Source organism: Rhinoderma darwinii, chromosome 7 (assembly GCF_050947455.1).
Source record: "Rhinoderma darwinii isolate aRhiDar2 chromosome 7, aRhiDar2.hap1, whole genome shotgun sequence".
NCBI lineage: Eukaryota > Metazoa > Chordata > Amphibia > Anura > Rhinodermatidae > Rhinoderma > Rhinoderma darwinii.
Genome location: NC_134693.1, coordinates 119,767,250 through 119,790,386, shown reverse-complemented (window position 1 = coordinate 119,790,386; position 23,137 = coordinate 119,767,250). Strand labels below are relative to the sequence as shown.

At 39.8% G+C, this 23,137-nt stretch overlaps 1 protein-coding gene across 2 annotated transcripts in view; it reads right to left on the bottom strand.

Moving 5' to 3' along the window:
• Positions 1-23,137, bottom strand: part of CACNA2D3 (calcium voltage-gated channel auxiliary subunit alpha2delta 3) — a 753,617-nt gene that overhangs the window by 40,908 nt on the left and 689,572 nt on the right. For both annotated transcript variants that reach the window (XM_075833901.1, XM_075833902.1), the window contains 4 exons: positions 14,627-14,697; positions 9,115-9,190; positions 5,686-5,738; positions 3,281-3,336 (listed from right to left, as the gene is read on the bottom strand). In XM_075833901.1, coding sequence (XP_075690016.1) covers positions 3,281-3,336; positions 5,686-5,738; positions 9,115-9,190; positions 14,627-14,697 — 256 coding nt within the window. The remainder of the gene's footprint in view (positions 1-3,280; positions 3,337-5,685; positions 5,739-9,114; positions 9,191-14,626; positions 14,698-23,137) is intronic.

Genomic DNA, 23,137 nt, shown 5'->3' with positions numbered 1-23,137 from the left:
TTTACTTTTTATTTAGAATTTATATGGCCTATTGTCTAGCTTTCACCTATAACTGATTGTGGACAATGTCTTAGGGCATCCTGTCCGTCATTATATACCGTAATCTTTCTTATGCAACAGTCATAAAACGTGTTTGGTTGCGACCTGTGTCCAAGACTTCTCATTTGGCATTTTGTTGCATTGGAAAGTTTAGGAGAATAAAAAACAATTGTTAATTTAACAGACAAGATGATGCATGGATAACATCCAAGTCCTTTTGTTTCCTATACTGCATCCAATTTCCATGTATTTTTAAAACTTCTTTGCACGACATGACAGAGGCCAAGTTTAGAACTGATTAAAGTAAAGGACATTAACAGAATTTGCAAGTCTTAAAGAGTTCCACAGACATACTGCAACCATGAATGAAAAAATTGCTTAATAATAACAACATTTAGCCCCAACTATTTCGGTGGTGCCCACCCTATGGACTATGATGCATCCATTGCCATGCTCGGGACTATTATATTTCTAAATTGAAGTCTTGTGAACTGTATGTTGGCATTTATGATGCACTACGCCAAATAATATCTATATATTTTGAGCTTCAGTCATTATTATATGACTACAGCCCTTCCACTGTAAGAGAAATACAAGAGCCATGAGTCAGGAACCTCCTAAATGACTATTAAAGTTATATGAAGCTCATCATTACCCCCAATGAGTGTACCTACAGTATGATGTATGCTAATACAGTCTAAGTACATAATGTTCCTGACTTTTAAATCAGACTGAACTGTTGGGGCACTGTTATATTATGAGAGTCCGCTATATTAAAAGGGTCTTCCCACCGCTTTTATATATGACATATTGAAGGGGCTGTGGTACTCTATTGAATGCAATGCCACTTTGGCTTCCATTAGCCACACTCGGCTTTACTTGTGAGACATGAGGTTGGTCCATTAGATTTTATAATTCAACCTGGTGTCTTCTGAGTAAAGTCAAGCGAGGCTGAGAGGAACTGAAGGAGTAAGACAAGCGTTACAGCCCCATTGTTTTAGCTATTAATGAAGGTTGCTGAAAACAATAAATTCTATACTGCCTTAGGTCTCATGCACACGACCGTAATTTTTATCCGCAATTACGGATCCGTAATTGTGGATAAAAATGCCGATCCATTAATTTCTATGGACCACGGACACCTTCCCGTATATTTGGGGGTAAGTGTTCGGGCCGTATAAATGACCTGCAAAAATAGGACATGTCCTTTTATTTTGCATTTACGGACCGTGCTCCTATACTTTTATAAGTGAGCACGGTCCGCAAATGAAGATGACAGTCCGCGGCCTGTCTTTGCCATAATCATGGAATGTACGCACGGATATGGCCATGTGCAGGGGGCTTTACTGATAAAAAATTATTTAACGATGATGACGCGTTATGTTTTTGATGCTTTGCTAAAGAAAAATTATACATCTATGTTATTATTTGTTTTTGTTTCAGTCCTCACGTATTTCCATGCACTACATCTTAATAATAAACCCGCTCCTATTTGAGTGACACCTATAGAACTGTTCATCCTGATCTTATGGATTCATGAATGGCAGATCTGCAATAATGACTTACACTTACACAGTAGAGCAGTTACACGAGGAGGACTTCGGGACATATTTGGACTTTTATGTATGGTCAATCATTATGCAAGAGGTGGGATGACCAATTCTATAATGTAGTATAATTACTAAGTGAGTGTTATATATAATACAGATTATAGATGATATCTGCTTTAAAGTGACAGGAGCCTGACACTGCCTGTAATGTGTAGTCTTGCTCCGTATGTAAGGCCACCGATACATCATTTTCCAGGGACTTAAAATGATCAAAATGAGGATCAGCTTTACGCACAAGAGAGAGTCGAAAAATTCCCTTAGGAAAATTTTGAGAATGTTCTCCTCTCCTTTGTGCCAAGATCTGATCTTCCTTTTGATAAAAAAAAGATGTACGGAAGAACGGATCTCTTGAATGTGATGTGCAAGGAGCATAACACCGGGCAAGGATGACCCACACCGAAAACAATATGTTCACGTGAAGGCTTCTTAAAAGAATTAGATTCATCAGCAAAATAGGCGAAGTGGCATTTGTGCAGGAGGGCATATTTTTGTAAATGAGTTTAGTAATTGGCTCCAAATTGTTTTTCTTTTCTTGGAAATACATATGAGGTAAATAGAGCTGCGGTCTAAAACATTAGATGTTCTCTATTTTCTTCAGGAATGTTAGTGCAATTGATGGGAAATACCTAATCTGAGCTAGAGAAATTGTACCAAAACTTTTGTGCTTATTTTTTTTCTGACCACATCTGTTCCAAATTTCTTGCTTATGGATTGGGAAATAAGCTTTTTCAGAACACTCAAAATGCATTATAGGAATACCTGTGTAACAACTGGAATAGATGGGTGAGGGATTAGTAAGAGATGATTCCCATTTATTAGGCCAAGCAAGCGAATCAGAAGAAACTGTTTCCAAAGTATTATAGAATTAATGATCATTTTGATGGAGGTTTTGCCAATAATCTCTATTGTTCAGCAATAGTCCTCTGGGACTGAAACTCGACTGCCCATTTTTGGATAAAGAACATCATTTATTCTTTCAAGTCCAATGGTCTTTGATTCCTGTCTCATATTTCTATATACTAAATTAAGAAGGAGGAGAAAGGTATCGATTCTTCATACTATATTATATAAACTGGTTACTTTGGGGAACATAGGAAACAGGAAACCGGCTTAGAGTAGCCAAATGGAAATAAAATTTAAGCGTTGTTCCCCAAAATAGTGGTGCCCAATATGAATTTGAATTCAGTTTCGTATCCCATGGGGTGGTGTTTAGAGGACTGTGTGTTTCCAACAGAACATAGTGATGTGACTTCGAATTTGGGGACATGAATCATGACAGATTCCAGGAAGAAACAAAATATCTGCTTTAAGGGTTAACCCACAAACTTTCTCTAAATGAAACCTAAGACTATATAGTCCACAAACCTAAATGTCTCACAATGGAGGCTAAAGAAGGGATCCGTATTTTTGCATTTTCTTAAATGGGGGAAATGTGTTTCCTTAATAGGAAGTTCTCCAAATTGAAAAAAGTTTCAAAGTTTCCCTCATCGCTAGTCACATCTAACCAATGACTTAGAAAGTAGACTTATCTTTGTGTAAGATACAGTACTTGCTATTGGTCCCTCTTGCTCAAATTCTTTTACAGTTCCCATTCATTTTAATATATTAAAATAAAGAAATATGAATGTTACCTTTTACAGAATGACCTGAGTTCCACCAACTGCATAGATTAAACTCCACTAGGAATCTGAAGAAGTAAGAAGATATATTAATATATTTGTGTGAAGTGTTCCTGATATCTTTGATCTTCTAGCTGCAGTTATGTATATTGCATAGTTGGATTATCGCACCCACAAGTAAGCTTAGCCATCGGTAGTGTAACAATGTAGGGCAGTGCCAAAAAGGGTTCAGGTACCTACGCAATGCAAAATACTTTTATTTTGGGAAGCTTGACCCCCAACAATGTCACTGACATTTTCTTCTTCTTCATCATCTTCTAAAAATTTGACATGTTAGAAGTTGATTTTAAGTCAAATGCCTTAAAGAAAACCCATCACCAAGTCATATAAATTGAACTGGTTTACTGACTTGAATAGTGTTGTCTTCCCTGATTCCAGCGCTGTTTTTGTTTTTTCTTGGACCCCCCATTTCCAGAGATATGGCCCACTCTTACGTTGGCCTCCTATATGCTAATTTATTATAGTTAGCCAGCAGGGCGTGAACTACCCTCTAGCTGCCTCGTGCTGATTGGTCACCCCGTTGGCTAACTACAGTATATTAGCATATAGGGAGCCAACACAACAGGGAGATGGTGCTGAGCTCCATCCACAGCTCCTCAAATCTCTGATCTCTCTAGGAATAACGGGTCGTATTTCTCCCTTGTCAAGATTCATTCCTTTGGGTTCCAAAAATCATAATTGTTAAATTTGTGGTGAATGTGAAACATGTAGTCGAAAGTTTATCAAAAACTAAAAAATGTGAACATTGGAGTGCCAGAATATCATTTATATTTTTTTTTAAAAGAATAATAGAGCGTGGTACCCTGGGAATATAAACTAAACAATGGAATTTTTTTTTTCTAAATGGCCTATCTGCCCCCCCCCCCCCCTTCCACAATGTCCTTAGTTCCTGGGTTTTTATTTGTCTTATATTTTTTGTTAGTCTACATAGACTCACTAAACAGGCAATCCCAAAAAATATATCACATTTTGGTCCAAACACTTGGGACCTTTATGAAATGTGATTGCTACACTTACAAGAGGAATACAATGTGATGAGGTAATCAGCACTATAAGAACATGGCAACAGCTGTGAAAGAAGTGTGCATGCATTTGGACCGAAACAGCGTGTATTATTTGGATTGTCTATTTAAGGGCCAGTTCACACAGAGTTTTTTTAAATGTTTTTTGACGTGGAAACCGCGTTGAAAAACGCGCCAAAAAACGTCCGAATATGCCTCCCATTGATTTCAATGGAAGGCGGAGGCGTTTCTTTCCTGCGAGCGGAAAAACCGGCTTGTGGGAAAAAGAAGGGACATGCCCTATCTTCGGGCGTTTACACCACTGACCTCCCATTGACATCAATGGGAGGCAGAGAAAGCGTATTTCGCTGCGTTTTATGCCCGCGGGTGAAAAACACCGCGAAAAGCACTGCGAAAATCGGCGTGCAGGCAGAGGAAAATCTGCCTCAAAATTACAAACAGAATTTTGAGGCAGATTTTCCTCCTGCAAAAAACTCTGTGTAAACCCAGCCTAATAAAAATGAAAAGTGGACTATTTTTGGAGTGTAGAGGTTTTGTTTACTGTACATATAAATACATGTAAATTATAGTAGAAATCCATGCCAACTCTAGCTAGCATAGATTTCACTCTGCGGCACATGGCCCGCCAGATATGCGCCAAATTTATCTAAAGAAATGCATCCCTTAATACATTAGGCTGCATTTTACTCCAGCGCTGTCCATATTAATATATTCCCCCCACTAGAGTGCTGTTGACCTTGTTCTTTTAAAGTCTATGTAGTCTAATATCACAGTCCAATGTTGTCTCCTACTTTTGAACGCAGTAATGCAATACATTGTGCTATCACTTCTCCACAATCTTTAGGCAATGTATATATTTGAAGAAGATATCAAAAGAAAAAAACCATCGTTTTTGATTTTTATCTTAAAAGTCAAGTATTCTGGAAATAAAAGACTCACGTCAAACATTTGTGCTATTGGAAACAGTCAGATTGTATGCTGTCCGACAGCACAAAGCCTACGTCTCACTAACACCTGACAGCTCGTCTTGAGTCTGACATGAGCATCTAAGAAACTATTTCACAGAACATGAAATCACAAAGTAACGGAATGAATCATCTAGATGGTTCGATGTAACGACGGAGGCCCACCCAGGCAGAAGAAGGCCATTACCCACCACAAGACTGTAACCACCATCGTGTATTTCCTTGTATCTGTCCACATTGAGAGGACTGCACTAGAGTTAATGTGTGTGGTAAGGACATGCTCTCCGCTATTTGCTAATTTGTGTGATGCAATAAACATTCTTAGAGCGTGCAGGGTTGACGTGCCTTGTAATGATAAAAATAGACTTACAGGATAAGCTCTGTCATTATCCATTTTACAGCAGCAAACAAGGCATGATAAGGCTGGAAAAGAGCAGATATGTAATGATGCGGAGAAAACGTCTTTCATCTGTACACAAGAAAAATACACAACTTTAAAGTGTTCTCCTCATCCACACAAAGTGGGTGCACACGCTTTGTGGCCTGACTCAGAGTAAAAGAAAAACACTTATTAATTAAATATACTAAATAGTAGCATCACTGTACTGTGCCTTATGAATTAGTGGCAAAAAAAGAGATCATCAGCACGGTCACAGTCCCAACGGCCCTAGTTGGGGCAAAGCGAGGGGGCTGGCAGGGCATTTGCCCTGAGTGCTGGGTGGCAGATGGGATACCAAGTAGTGACTCTGCCTTGGTCTAGCTATTTAGATACAGAGCAAGGGCAGAAAACTCAGTGCTTGCCCCAGGTGACGAAAAATCTGGCTACAACTCTAGTTACAGTTTTCACGGGACTGTCCTATTAACGGGAACACAAAGAGACGGGCCTATGCAGATGCCCATAAAACAGGAGTTCTTAGCAGTTCTGAGGGAATTTCTGGGTGGGACAGGATAAACCTGTCGTTTAAGAATACGTTTATTGATAAATTATTAAAAACCTGGGCACATGATGATGTCCAGAGGATCCTAGAAACCTACTGGGGGATCTTGAAAGAAGTGGGAGACAGCCCCGCTATTACATTCAAGAACAGGGTAGTACATGGGAATGTCACCAGGGTGACTCTATGGCATTCAGATTTCAGGGGATGGAACATGTCAGGCCCTCGGTTAGTGGAGGGAATTGGGATAGGAGGATTTTGCAAAAGGAGGCCCAGTGGATTTTCAGGATACAAACCATCAAACCACTGGGTCTCAACAAACATATTTCTTATACCTGTTACCTATAAGTCCAACTTCTATGTTTAATATTTACATTCAACCGGTATGGTCTGGAAATATGTGCGGTTTATCCTTATATTATTTTCATCAAGACCTTCTTTTGAACAACAATAATAGAAATAAGGGAGGCGGAACTGGACCCTTTAATTTGGATTTAGATCTACCACTTTCACATTGTTTACACCCAGTCTTCATAAACCCTCGATGCACTTTGGGTCCGTGGCGATTGGCAGCCAAGTCCTTTATTGCTATATCAAAAATCTTCTTGGTTTAGAGCATAGAGGATGGCTTCCCAGGATATCCGCCTTATTATTAATATTATTATTATTGTCTACATCATTCCATCTGCTATGCATAATGTCGGCACTTAGAAAATATGGGCCGCTTTAAGTTCCCCTAGTTACCATTAATGCTTCTGCATGTTTATTCTATTGGCCGTGCCGTAAGAAGGGGGCCGACCGCATCAGCGGACGTCACTGTGACGTTTCGCACGCTGAGAGGCTAGTGGTCCCGGAGATGCGACCAAGAAGGTGGGACTTCATAGCTCCGGCGTTCTCCTGGCGTGCGTGCGACCAGATACTAGTGTCGTATGCACCGCGGGAGATACTGATAGCACATTTGTGCTTACCGGCAATATAAATTAATATATGTGTTATCACTGAGGACACTCCCCTAAGTAATCGGGGTGCAGAAACGCGTAGGGAAAAATCTCACTCTAGTGACAGACCAGACGAGGATTTGCTACTGCAGATACAATTGTCCATAATAGAAATAGTAACATAGAGTCAATACGCTCTGGATACTTTGTATGAGCTACTTGGTCTGTTTGCCAATGCCCGTTGGCGAAAGTGGCCAGGTTTTAAATAATTTATCAATAAACTTATTCTTAAACGTTCATACAGGCAGTGAATAATTTATCATTTTGAACGTATACGTATGTACATCGGTCATCCTTGGTTCCATTACTTTGGTGGTAGGTCACATGATATTTCCTTCTCATGGGTTTTTTTTGGCTACCACCTTGGAAGGTACATTAGTCTAAAAATCAGCAGATTAAAGAATATCACTTCATGCCACAAAATGGCTTTATCCACTCTGTGATTGTAACAGTTAAAATTAAAGGGGATGTACACATTTAAAGGCTATGTACACCATTGAAATCGTTTTTTTAATTTTTTAAATAAAAATGTCTATCAGTGTGATTGGTGCAACTTTCAAAATACTTTTTATTAAAAATTATTTTTACTTTTTGAGATACAGCTGCTTTGTATGCTGTATATAGAGCAGCTGTATCTAGCGCTGAAACCTGTATCCGATAGGCCAGCGGGACTGACAGGTTCAGTGTCAGCAGGTCCTGTGTCTCTTGACACACAGGATTCGAGCTGCTATTGATCACATCTAAGTTTATAACTTAGATGTGATTGCTTACAGGTGTATCTTGCATGTCAGAGACACGCAGAACCCGATGTCACTGAACCTGTCAGTGCCACAGTACTGACAGATTCAGGTTTCAGCGCTAGATACAGCTGCTCTGTATACAGGATACAATGCAGCTGTATCTCAAAAAGTTTAAATTATTTTTAATAAAAAAAAGTTGCACAAATAGACATTTTTGTTTTTTTAAAAGACCCCATTGATTTCAAATGTGTACATAGCCATTAATCAATTGGAGGCCAGAAAGGCTAAAACTTTGTAATTTAAACTTAATTTTGATTAAGTCCTCATGCACACAACCGTAGCTGTGTGCACGGCCCGTGATTGCGGCACGGACGGCCGCAGAGTGTCCTCCGCGGGCCGCCCGCAAATCACAGATCGTGCACACATTGATTTCAATGAGCCTGAATCGCAAATGCGGCCCGTAATAAGACATGTCCTATTTTGTGGGCCAGTCTCCCTGTCAGTGCACGGACCATGGAAACCACGATCGTGTGCATGGACCCATAGCAATGAATGGGTCCGCAATTCACCCGCAGATTTTTGGGTGAATTGCGGACGCAAAAACACGTTCGTTTGCATGAGGCCTTAGTTCTTGTGGACCAATAAGAAGGGGGAAAATTGGTAATGCTTGTCTACATATGCCTTGTCATATGGGCATGGACGAAGTCCATGGATAAGAAGCAGTAGTGTTTATAGAAGAAAAGGACCCCATAGCAAAGATAGAAAGAGTCACCCCATAATGATGCCACGTTATCCATTTAGTTGAAAAGGGTCTGGTGTTTGTTTCCCTCTATACACCGTTTTATGACCCTCAGGCCATTCGCTTCCCCATTGTTGACTAACCATACAGTTCCTCAGGAGAGGGGAGTACCCACAGATTATCAACACCCAATACCAAAGACTATGGGACCAAGCAGGATAGGACACCTCCCCTCCAAGGGCCCGGCAGCAGCCACATGCACTTGATAAGAAGTATATACATTACAATTTGTAACACTTTCATGGCCATAATTAAACAGTCCAGTAATACAGAGTACGATAGGTTAGGGCTGTAACACATTCCTCTTGATATGGCCGATATACTTACATCCAGCAGGCTGTGGGCACTGTCACTGCTCTCCTTATTAGTTCTACACATTGCTTGGTAGTCATACAGAGTTATCCTAGTGATAGGTACAAAAGTATTAGAATATGACAATTATTTACATGCTATATCTACTTACAATAGGGAGGTTCTTAGTGCACGTTTTTGATCAAAAACGTACACTAAGAACCTCCCTATTGTAAGAGGATTTTTCAGTAATGCATATTTATTTATATTTAGCGGCTTAGGTGGCATTAGTGTTGCAGAGTGCTGTCGCCATTTTCTTGTGTGCTGTATAAATTTGCTGTCACAGGCGTTCTTGCACCTGCATACACATTTTGTTTCATTTTGTTGGAATGTGCTGTTCAATCTTTTGTGTTGTTTATGTGATTCATATATGTGGGGTTAGTGACTGCCCCCATTTTTGATCTTGCACTCCTCCCATTCTGCCCTGGGTGATTTTAATTAGTTTAATGCTGGTTCCTACAATCCCCAGTTATATGTAGGCTTGGTCCCAGTTCTGGGTGCTTGTGCAGAGTAGGTTCCCACCTATGGGGGACGCCTTGTCATGGCAGGTGGGCTCACACAATTTGATCAAAATATGCACTAAGAACCTCCCTATTGTAAGTAGATTTAGCAGTAATGCATATTTATTTATATTTAGCGGTTTAGGTGGCATTGGTGTTCGCAGTGTGCTGTCGCCATGTTTTTGTGTGCTATCTATCTATCTATCATCTATCTAATATAGATATCTATCTATCTCAAGTTGAAACATGCATTTTTGTAAAAATAGTGGCAGCAAGAAGTTTTTTCTTAAGAGAAATATTCTCAGAACTGTTTAGCTCTGTGTGGCACAGTAAAACATCAGATATGAAAATTGCAGTAGGCACCACCTCCCTGAGCAGTTGGGAATTAGGAAATTCCCATTCTAACACATATAACACCTGGCAGTCATGGGTAAAAGTCACTAGGTGTGAGCAGGGCATTTATTAGGTGTTTCTTATAGAATAACAATACATCATGCTAAATACTCAACACTGAACTGGTTAAACTCATGTACTATAGGAAGCAATTCCAGCAGTTCCTTCTATCAGTAGAGCTAAATATATAGTCATTAAAGAGGCAGCCCACGTATGATGCGCCTGCAACTCATAACAGCCGCTTTTTCCACTTCTACAGAAAAGTCTTTATTCAAATTTGCTCAAAGTTTTTCTGTTCCTCTGTTCCTTCACAGTAACAGAAGAACAAAAAAAGTGAAGTGCCAGAGCCATAGCATAACGGACACTAACGGGACCGCCAAAATTCATTGACTTTTATTGTTTCTGTTGGGTTTTTGTGAAAATGTTTCATTGGACGAAATAGCGCCTTTCACTGGACCTGCAACGGAGGCCCCCAACGGAGCCTCTGAAGCAGATGAGCACAGAGCCTAACATACCTAGGCGTAATGATATATTTGACATGAAGGCTGATTGACACCCCCTGGGAACCTTTTAATGTGTTTCTATTGTTACAAAAATCATAATCTCTAATTTGAAGCTATACAGCCAAAAATGTAGTGTGTTACCTACATATTATTTATTCCCTCGCTGGTTTCTGTTATTGCACATTTTCCTTCTCCCTCTCCGCCTGCTGAGTGGGTGGGTTCTCTCTGGTGTGATGTCAGAGCTGTGCTTTGTGCTATGAGCCAATCAGATGTCTCCTCCCTTCAGCCCCTTTTCACCTCTCACAGCATACAGTATCACAGACCCTCTAAATGTCTTTTTACAACGGCCGATATGCGATATGACCGTGTAAACGAGAGCCGATCAACGAGACAGCTCTTTGATCGGCGTTCGTTTGCTCGTTCATCGGTTGATCGTTGCCCTGCTGTTTACACAGGGTAATGATCAGGAATGAGCGTTCATATTAACGCTCATTTGCCCGATCATTGGCCCATGTAAAAGGGCCTTAAGAAAGAGAGACTGCAGCTGCATCCCCCTCCTCCCCGTATACTATTTACTATACTACTTTATTACTGAATTACTGACAGTGTGTAGAGACACAAATTATTGACAAGAGGCTCCTCCATATCAGATTAATATAGCCTGATAGCGCATAGGAAATGGGTGGTGTAAACCAGAGAAGATGACCCCTATAAATAAGCAACATAATATGGTAATGCTACAATACATTCACTCATTTAAAAATAACCCCTTTTTTTATTGTATAGGAAGTCACAAATCAAAGCGAGTACCCATGTTAGCCAATTTCACTCGTCCAGACTTTGAAATACCTGGGCTGACAGATAAGATTTTATAAAGACCAATACCAAGAATGATCTGACACACTACACAGTTATATCCCTCAGCAAAAATATTTCAGTACTTAGATCAGCTCTGCTACGGCGGCCCCATTCTCACTTTGCAGCGAGTGTACAGAGTAATGTTTACATTGTATTCTGTGTTAAAGCTTAAATGGCGTTTGACAAGGGAAGAGGAAATTTGAGTAATTACCCAACTACAAAGTGTTTTCCTGCTTTTGATGTTCTGTTACGTTTAGACTCTGGAGTTACTGCAGAAACATAAAACCTGCCGTGTTTGATGGAATATTTAACTGGTGACGATATCGTTGTTGAAAAATTCAAAATAAAAAATATTTTTATGCAAATGATGTCATAGAAAATCAGTTATTAGCATATGAAAGCTGGACAAAAATCACAAAAATGTATCCGATAGACTGTCCTACAGCAAAAGAAAAATGGAAAAAAATCATTGGTGGTTTTAGGGATTTTTTTTAAATCCAATTTCGTCACCAGTCTTACTATTGAAATTGCCATTTAGCATTAGCATTGGGTTGTGTGCTTTGGAACATCACTTTAGGCTAGAATGATTTTGCAAAGATAAGCTAAATGCAGGGTGGGCCACTGCAAGGACCCCCCAGTGATAAGCTGTAATATGTGGAGGAGTAGGCAAATGAAACATTACACAGTTCAATTAAAATCAATGAGCTTCTGAGTAATTCATTGATGTCCCTAGTCCTCCAGAATAATGCTCCATGTAGCTACCCATCGCTCTGGCTAAGAGATGAGGGTCCTGCACAGCGGACTCCCTATATTAATGTTTATTTCAATCTAATACTGGGTACTGTTATATTCTGCTTTTCAACTAATTAAAAAAAAAAAAAATTACTATTGTGCAGACATTAAATGTAGATGACTGAATTACACATTTCTACCACTAGGTGGCGATTTGGAGTGTTTTACTGAATGTGCCTGACAGCAAGTAGGAGAGAATTTACTAAACGTACAACGCCAGTTTTCTGGCGTAGAAACTTATCAATTGCCTCAGAAGTCACAATTTTTGCAAAAAAAAAATTTGACTTTGCGGCATTTACATCACATCACTTTATGGGTGGAGCTTTGAAGAAGGGGGCGGGGACAGCCACAGCCTGACAAATTTACTGTAATTTATGCCAGAAATTATAGCTACTCCAGCTTTCTGGTGGTACAGGGCTTAGGTGCAGGGCTTAACCCCTTAGTGACCACCAATATGCCTTTTCACGGCGGTCACTAAGGGGCCTTAGGCTAGGCCATTGCCTTTTCACAGCGGCCCAGTCTAAGCCCTGCACGGGTGTCCCGTGCAGGCTGGAGCCGTGGCCTGGCTGTCTGATGACAGCCGGACTTCTGCTCCAATGACCGCGATCAAAGTTTACTTCCATCGCGGCCGTTTAACCCGTTTAACCTGATAAAAGCCCCCAGGTCTGCCCTGGGCATATGCCTATTAGGACGTGCATTACACTGACAGGCAATAATGCTCTGGTATGCTAAGTATACCAAAGCATTATAGCAGCGATCTGAAGATCGCATAGTAAAGACCCCTAGTGGGGCTAAAAAAAAACGTAAGAAATAAAACTTATGGTCGCCGCGACCATAATGGCTCAAACAATAAAGTTAATATGTAATTTAAACCGCAAGGTGAACACGGTAAAAAAAACCTGCAAAAAACAATGGCAAAATTGGTATTTTTTTCCATTGCCCCCCACAAAAGTCAGAATAAAAGTTAATCAATAAGTCCCATGTACCCCAAAACAATACCAATTAAAACTACGTCTCGTCCCGCAAAAAACAAGCCCAAAAAATCTTGACGGAAAAATTTATAAATTACGGCTCTTGGAAAGCGACGATGCAAAAACAAATCATTTTAGTTCGAAAGTGTTTTTATTGTGCAGAAGTCATAAAACATAAAAAACCCCTTCATATGTGGTATCGTCGTAATCATACCGACCCATAGAATATAGGTAATGTGTTATTTACGCCGCACAGTGAACGGCGTCAATTTAAAACGCATAGAACAATGGTGGAATTTCAGGTTTTTTTTCTATTCCCCCCAAAAAAAGTTAATAAAAGTTAATCAAAAAAATTATATGTACCACAAAATGGTGCCATTAAAAAGTACAACTAAACATGCAAAAAACAAGTCCTCATACAGCGACGGAAAAATAAAAAAGTTATAGCTCTTTGAATGCGACTATAGAAAAACAAAAAAAAATAGCTTGGTCGTTAGGGCCTAAAATAGGCAGGTCACTAAGGGGTTAATAGGAGATCCAAGATGTACAATAGGCTGCAATACATAAATATTGAAGTTTTGTGCAAACAATCCAACAATTGCATGTTCAAATCCCAAAGTGGGACTAAATAAAAATGAAATAAAGTTTTTAGAAACATAGGAAAAAATATTAATAGTAAGAAAAATACTTTTTCCATATTTCCTTAAAGTAATGTAAACAATTAAAATTTAAACATACAGTAATTGGACTCGCTGCGTCTGTAAAAAAGTTTGGACTATTATAATATAATGTTATTCATCCCATGCTCGAAAATTGCTATTTTTTTTGTCTCCTTGCCTCCTGAAAAGTATGTTGTAAAAAGTGATCAACAAATTCCACATACCCGATGAGAGAATTAATAAAAACTACAGCTCGTTCCCCAAAAAACAAGCCCTCACACAGCTCCATCGACGGAAAAGTAAAAAAGTTATGGGTCTTAGAATATGGCGTCACAGAACAATTTTTCTTTTTTACAAATAGTTTTTATTTTGTTAAGTAGTAAAGCATAAAAAAAATCTATAAATTTGGTATGGCTTTAATCGTATTGACCCGCAGAAAAAAGTTAACTTGTAGTTTTTACGTCATTATGAACGCCGTAAAAAAGAAAACCAAAAAAGCATGAAGGAATTGCTGCTTTTTTTTTTCATTTCACCTGACAAAATAATTTTTCCAAGCTTCCCAGTGTATTATACTGTATGGTACATTAAATGGTGTCATTAAAAACTACAATTTGTCCCACACAAAAAAAAGCAACCCTCATACAGCTACGTTGACGGAAAAATAAAAACGCTGTGGCTCTTGGAATGCGGAGAGAAAAAAAGACGAAAAGAAAAAAAAACAAAAATGGCTGTGGCGGGAAGGGGTTAAATTATGTTTAATGAACTGAAATCTAGACAGTGCAATCCATTGGCTTCATCTTCCAAATTTTTACCTTTTAAATGAACCCATTGTTAACAACTTGTTCATCACAGCACCTTCAATTTCTCCAAAAAACCGCCCAGTCTGGGGAAGAAAATGTGAAGGAATAATAAATTAGTACAAGTACTTGAGAGCAGCATGAAATACAGCGATGTACAGCCAAGCATTACATTTTACACAAGGCGACCTCTGACATGATCCACCTAAGTGCTCTGAGCTGCCTGTTCAGTTTAACTGTCTTAGTCTCCCCATAGCGGAGCAGAGTGATTGACAAATTACTGATGTTGTAAACTGTTCACCGTCTAACACCGAGAAAATACGGAATGGGAAAATACTTGCAGAGACTGAGTTCCCTTAAGGACAGTCCAAAAATAAAAGTAAAGATCAGTCCTCTGACAATAACTATTTATTATTCAGTTGAAGGCACCTATAATTTCTGAGAAGTCTTTCTTAGTCTTCATGTATGACTGTGTGCATGCAAGATACAAGTTGTAAGGAGCCATAATACGACACCCATAGTCTATGGGGTCCAACTGTACCTCCTTATGCCTTGGTTCAATCGGAGTCCAACAGAAAAAAAGTGGTGGCATGTTCCATCAAAAGGCAAGTTACAGAGCTACTCTCTGTAATACGGTGCTGTACGGAGGCACGATAAGGCGACACGCAGAGGTTTTCGTGGCTCTATAGTAAGGCGCCATAAGTACTACCTTTCAACAGGGTGTCCACTCAAAAAAGGGATTCACCACCTCTCTACGTCTTCTTCACTTAAAAGTTAAGGCCTCTAAGCATGGCTCATTTAATTTCTTGAGACCTCGATCTCATGTATCGGCTATATGAGGCATAATACAGTACTCTATATCGCGCGCTGTATTGTGGTCTGTATGGTTCAGAATTGCAGTTTGCAGTATATCTCACAATATTCCACCCTAGTAATGAAAAAACAATGGTATTTGTGACTCCGTATATGGGATCTATATCACACAATCCCAAATACATTTGTGTGTATGAGGCTTACAAACATTTTCCATAATAATTTATTTTGACATTTTTTGGTTCCCCTGTCTCTCTCGTGTTTTTTTGTTTTGTTTGTGGTTTAGTGTCCTTGTAGAAACTTGATATTGACTACTTAATATATAAAGGTATAATATATAGTAAGGTTTAGATTCAACAGTACAATCAGCTGAATCAAACTATCGACTAAACTTGGCTAATTGGTTGCCCGAATGTAATCGTTTTCATATGGGTAATCTGGGTGTTGAATAATGGTGTTCCTTATCTACATATACAGCAATAATAAAAAAAAATATGTGTAATGTGTCTATGTTTTTTCATACTGTATAACTTTAGTAGGGACTCCTCTTGGCTCTGCTGGGCCACAAGCATCCACTGAATGCAATTGATTTCTGTTGAGTTCAATGAGTGCCCTGCAATTCTTTACTTTATCTGCCGTGTACTACAGGGAAACAAGCGCCTTCCCCCCGCCAATAACTGGAAAGCAGCAGTCAAATCAGACAACCCTTTTAAAGGAACCTCTGGTGATCACATCTGCGTTGTAGGCTCCATCGCAGAATCTATTTTTTTTTTGCTGAGCTATTATGTCCGGAAAGATTACAAAAATCATGACGAAGACCCGACGGAACCCATTAGAGTAAATGGGTTCCATCAGACACGGTTTGTTTCCATTCTGCAAAGGATCCCGAGCTACCAGTATTCTCGTGCTTCAGTTCCTATGACAGAGCAGAACAACGGAGCCAGAAACGCAGATGTGAACAACCCCTAAGATGTGCCCGATAGATTAAATGAACAATGGACAAAGGACAATGGAAACAGAGTTTTTCATTTTTTCTAGACAACCTATCCAAAAATCAGTGGCAAGTGATGGCCTCCAAAGTTGGACCTTTGGGGGCCTATTATTGTGTCAGAACCTTGGCACATAATAGGATTATCTGGTACTTTGGTGGGCTAGTCCAACTCTGGTGTTAAAGGGTGTAGGGTCAGTAGGGTTGTGTAAGATATTAGATGATAGATCTTTGGCTAGGGCTTCATGGCGGCTTTTGGTAGCCTTAAAAGTTCCCATGAATAATATATAGAAAATGCTTATCCCTGAACAATGACAAAAACCTATCCAAGAAATTAAGATTTCAGAAAAATACAAATGTCTTTAATTTATATTCTTTTATGTACAAATGTTCGACATTTAAATGATGAAGGAATGTTTAATATGATGAGCAGGAGACAGGGAACAATCTCACGCTGTCATCTTGATGTCAACATGAATTGTTTCTGATTTGATGGTAAATGTTCTTAGGATGATTAACAGAACATTCTCTGTGATGGTTTAATACAATACATTTGACAGACCAAAATATTTTTTGACAATGGACTCAAAATAGAACACAATGCAATGATTTTGTAGGTTTAAGACACCAACATTTCGTACAATAAGTAACAGAAGAACACAAGAAGATTTGCAATAGTTCATGTCTCGTTGTGGGTTTGTGGTTTATGAAAGATTAATCACAGATTTCTTGCAAAAGAGTATTGGGGGGGCTGACTATGGGTCACTTGGTTTGAATGATAACTTTTTGTTAGAAGGGTCCATGACGATAAGCTAAAGATGGCCCGCCGTCAGCAGTATGTCTCATGCACATAAACATACAATGCCACCGTACACTTGTATGGTCCATTGTAGCGCCCGCGGCGATGGACTACTGAAATTCCCCTCTTACCAGTGGCTGTGATAGCAGGACGCTGTGCTCTCTGCTTTCTCTCCCTGGCTGACCATGTGTGCTAGTGCCAAGCCTGAAAGGGCCAGCGCACACACCAGTAAAATTATCCCAAAACTGTCCCTGTACCTGAGCAGCCTGGCCTTTAAAAGGAATCCCGCCCCTTTCCTCAGTGCCTGAGCAATGTGTTGTCTTAACAGTGTTTGTCTTGCAAATGGTTCCCTAGCTGTATCCTGTATCCAGCATCTGAGTCCAGTGTTTGTATCAAGTCCTTTATCCGAGTCACCATCTGTGTCCGGTGTCCTTGCCTAGTCCATTGCCCAAGACGACTTCTGTGTTCAAGTCCATTGTCTGAGACAACTTCTGTGTTCAAGTCAAGTGTTCGAGACGACTTCACCATCTGTATCCAGTGTCCTTGCCAAGTCCATTGTCTGAGACGACTTCTGTGTTCGAGTCCTGCATCCGAGACAAGTTCCGATAGTCCGGCACCAGCTTGCTTCTGTTTATCCGGCACAAGCCAGCAACCCAGGTACTTTCTCCCTAGTCACTGTCATTGACATTTTGTTTGACCAGCTGCTACTCCACTACGGCAGAGCGGCCCAGTGGCTCCACATACCCCATAACTGTAACAGCCATAATAGGGCACCCATAGATCTCGCTTTGGATGATCTCTATTGTAAAGAGAGGGTCCTTTAGCGAAAAACTTATAATAAAGTAACCCCCTACTGGGCCCCTCAGCGATCAGCTGTAATCTGTGAGAAAATCTTGCAGTAAGTGTTCAGTTTCCCTGCAGCGACACCACAGGGGAAATTAAGTATTACACAGTGCTCATTAATATCAATGGGTTGTCTGTACAGAACAGGACAGGTCCTCCAGCATGAGGAATGCTCTTTGTAACCACTCTCCACTCTAGCCAAGAGATGAGGATGCTAAATAGAGGACCCCTCTCTATTAACTCTGAATTTCTTAACTGGGTATATGAAAATGAGTTTTCTAAACTGGACAACCACTTTGAGGAGACATATAGAGTGTTTTTCTGTCAAATTCCATGTGTTTTTTATATGTAACAGAAATAAAATCTTGTCATGTTCCATCAAACTCTGCAAAATGGCAGCTACATCTCCGAAATATGGCGGCTTACTGAGTCCGAGGAGCATCTCATGACCAGGACAGATTCTCATGCTCTACAATAAAGGTTCCAACTGAATTCTTGTAAACCGTGAAGAATTGATAACAAAGCATATAAGAAAATGTGATTATTTTTCATTGTACAATGAATAGACTTTTTTTTTTGTTGCTAAAACTCGAACATCTCAGAGCTGCGGGCCTTCAAAGACAATGTTATAGCCAAATATTTCGGTCTTATAAGCAAATAATCTTGAAATACAACATACAAGGTGAGGTTGTATGTATCTGGCACCAGTAGTAAACAAATCCCAGAGGCAGTCCACAACACACAATGCCACTTCTATGGGCTCTGGATGTTGGGGGTGCTGGACAGCTAATCCCCAAATATCTCTTCTGATCCCAAAATTGGAGCTTAAGAAAGTGTTTTATCACTAGACTTTCCTGCATCTATATGAAGCAATGTAGTGCCGTGGGACTGTATAATATTGCTTAAAGGGAACCTGTCATCAGCATTTCACCTATTGAACTTTAGATATCCCTCACTGGCCACTACTATCAAAAGTTCATTGCCGTTATCCCCTCTCCTAAACTCCTCCGATAACGGTTTGCAAACATTTAGCGCTTTTTATCGTAATAATCCGGTGTCCCGTTGTATGCACACACCAGAAGAGGACATCAATGCACAAGCGCGGGATTTTGTGTGCTTGGGGGTGGCGAGGAGCTGTCAATGAAAATTAAGGAGGCGGGGTAAACTCGGAAAGACTTGAGGAATGAAGATATGACTCTTTTCAAATGAAGATTTGACTCTTCTTCAAACGAAGATATGACTCTTTTATGCTCATTAGCATACGGTGTGGGAACACTAAAAAGCTGAATACTAAAGCTACAGAGCCGACTAAGAAGACAATTATAGGTTATATAGAAATGATTTTTCACCCACTACCACCAGGTATTGCTGGGTTAATAGGTGAAATGCTGATGACAGGTTTCCTTTAAAGCAGTAGTATCAAAAATAGAGGAATTAAGAGGTTTTTGGTTCTCACATACACTAGTACATTGAGGATCTTCCTGGGATGGGGTTGAAATTGTATACATGTTCTATAGGACATTCTATATGAGGGTTGAATCTAAGTGACAACATTGGCTTATATATGGATCTCCTCATAGATATACTGTAAATACTCAAGTGCACATTTTGCAAAATGTTGGTATGGCTGGTCAAGGGTCTTGACCATACCTCATAAATGATAAGGCATGTGACAAAGCAAAAAGAAAAAATGAAAAAGAAATGCACCATTAACATGGTGTACCATGCCGAGTTACTGATAAGTAATAGGTATGACCTTATTTATACCTGGAAAAGCCTACAGACAAAATAAGCCTATCGGCTGAACTGGAGACATTTCTCATTTCAAAGAGCATTATCGCTTTACAACAACTGAACTTAGAACCGTTTCCAAAATATTTGGGTGTGTGTAGGTTGCTGAAAAAGGAGCCGTCTTCTTTTATGGGCCATTTATCTCTACTTGTCGACTTTGAACATCGTGATTTACGCTAATTGAGGAACCGTCTCCAAGGAGCATAATTCAAATCAAGGCATATGATGCAACTAATAAGTGTTATTAAACATGCTTTATGGATGTGTGCAATGTAATTTAACAGGAACATTACATGGAAACCATTATATATAATTAAGCTTTTTTATTTTTTAATTAATGGTTTTTATATGCAACACATTCCATTTCATATACAGTAAATCGGAATAAAAAAAAAATGTTGGTCCAGTGCTGCGTATTGTACAGGGTGGGCCATTTATATGGATACACCTAAATAAAATGGGAATGGTTGGTGATATTAACTTCCTGTTTGTGGAACATTAGTATATGGGAGGGGGGAAACTTTTCAAGCTGAGTGTTGACCATGGCGGCCATTTTGAAGTCGGCCATTTTGTATCCAATGGGAAGAGGGTCATGTGACACATCAAACTTATCGAGAATTTCACAAGAAAAACAATGGTGTGCTTGGTTTTAACGTTACTTTATTCTTTCATGAGTTATTTACAAGTTTCTGACCACTTATAAAATGTGTTCAAAGTGCTGCCCATTGTGTTGGATTGTCAATGCAACCCTCTTGTCCCACTCTTCACACACTGATAGCAACACCGCAGAAGAAATGCCTCCCGATCTGACCCCCTTAGACTTTTATCTTTGGGGTCATCTGAAGGCAATTGTCTATGCTGTGAAGATACAAGATGTGCAGCAACTGAAACTACGGATACTGGAAGCCTGTGCTAGCATTTCTTCTGCGGTGTTGCTATCAGTGTGTGAAGAGTGGGAGAAGAGGGTTGCAGGCCTGGGGGCCTTTGTTTGGCCTCCGGCTGCCATAGCTACCCGTTGGCGATTGCATTCACGGGACGCCGATCGGTGACAGAGGGAGCTCCCTCCCTCTGTCAAACAACTTAAATGTCGCGGTCGCTATTGACCGAGGCATTTAAGTTATTAAACGGCCAGGATTGGAGGTTTCTCCAATCCTAGCCGTTGCAGTGGGAGCCCAGCTGTCAGTCACAGCTGGGCTCCCGCAGCGATCGTGCGGGCACAGCTGCTATACCCGCACGATCTCCTTCACGTACATGCACGGTGGAATGCACTAATGGCTGCATTCTATGCCGTGCATGTACGTGATTCTGTGCCAACGGGTTACTGGTACAGGTAAAGGGGTTTTCCAGTCTCTAAAAATAGCTGATGGGTTGGGGTCCGACTCCCAGGACCCCTGCCAATCAGCTGGTTTGAAGGTGGGGCAGCGCTCATAAGAGCAACCTAATTTTGAGAATCACTTGTCAAATGCTCTGTTAGGGTGCTACCTAATGGGGAAAAAGGGGTTTTAGGAATGTAAAGAGAAAGCAAGGCCATGCAAACAATAAGGCATTTAGAGCACCATTGTGTAGCCATGGACCACAGTAAATGCCATGTTAAATACAGATGAGTGTTTCGGAGTAACTAATCAAGGACATTTTTTCATAGAAGGATCTAGTCTATTGGGCTATAAAAACAAGACTACCCAATATGAAAAGAATTTGTCTGTAGTGGACAATCCCTTTAAGTCCCAATCTAGCTTTAAAACTGATCAAAAGCTTTTTCTGTGTATTAAAAGGTCAGAAAGAAAACAGCTGGGAATATCTGTTTGAGCTGCCACTGAATAATTCCCAGACAAGGTCTATTTCTAAGAAGTCAGTCAATGGAGTATTTTCTTGGAGAACATCTGAAGTGCTTACATCAGTCACATCAGGATTTCATAGAAGGTTTCGCAGCCAGCTCTGTACGCACTCCATTCATGAGACGTAGAAGAGGTCCTTTCTAATTCGGCATCCATCATTGTAGAGTATAAATGTTTGTTTTAATCAAGGTATTTATACATATGTCTGGTGCTGCATGTTTATGTATAAATGTATTGCTCTGTGCGCTGTGCCAAACGGAAATGCCATAGTGAGTATGACAGTGAAAGGTATGAGAAGTAAAATAATATAACTCCTTCCAGAAAAAATCTCACAAAATCAGTCAATTCTAGGGAAGAAAGACTCAATATTTTTGAATGTTTTATAAAAGAACTATTGTTTTAACCCAAGAGATCACGTTTCTCTTAATTTTTACAGGAGGAGCTCAGAAATCAAGAAGACCACCAAGTTTTGAATTGTTTATTAGTGACTGTCTGAGTTACTGCCCTTTGGCAAAAAAGAAACTTCCCAAGTACCGCTAATAATTGGTTAGAAAACATAAATGGGGAGATTGAGTTTCCGCTGCACTGTAATGTCACAAAATGAATCCGTGAATGAATCTCTATTGTCGCAGTACGGTCCTGATTGGACATTGCATTCAGATGACTTAATTATTCCCATAGTCCTGAGGAGGGGGTGGGGGGCTCCTTGTTCTTAAATGTAATAATGAACGCTACATTGACCTTAGAAAAGAAATGCTTTAGCAAGTCATTTTCATCCATGTCTGACATTAACTTTACGCGCTGAGTAAATATTTGGGGTCTTGCAAATATTCTCGCTGACATTGTAATCACTTACGGGACTCGGAGACCTTGCTAAATTTAGGAATTACGGAAGGAAAAAGCGCAATACAATTACATAGCTGCGTTCGGACAATAATTGAAATATATGATCATAAAATTCCAAGTAATTCTAAAATCAAAATAGTTGAGAAAAATAATTAAAGAACATTTTTCTGAAATAATAAATAAATAAATAATTTAACATTTAATATAAATTGTTATATATTTTACTCAGCTGTATCTTAGTTTTATATGGTTTTAGGAAAGCCAAGTGACAAGCGATACGGCCACAGTTACAGCGTCGTCTAAAAAAAGCCACAAACCTGATCACACAGTAAGGCTGGGTTCACACGACCTATTTTCAGGTGTAAACGAGGCGGATTATGCCTCGTTTTACGCCTGAAAATAGGACTACAATACGTCGGCAAACAGCTGCCCATTCATTTGAATGGGTTTGCCGACGTATTGTGCAGACGACCTGTAATTTACGCGTCGTCGTTTGACAGCTGTCAAACGACGACGCGTAAATTTACTGCCTCAGCAAAGAAGTGCAGGACACTTCTTTGCCACGTAATTTGAGCCGTTCTTCATTGAACTCAATGAAGAGCAGCTCAAGA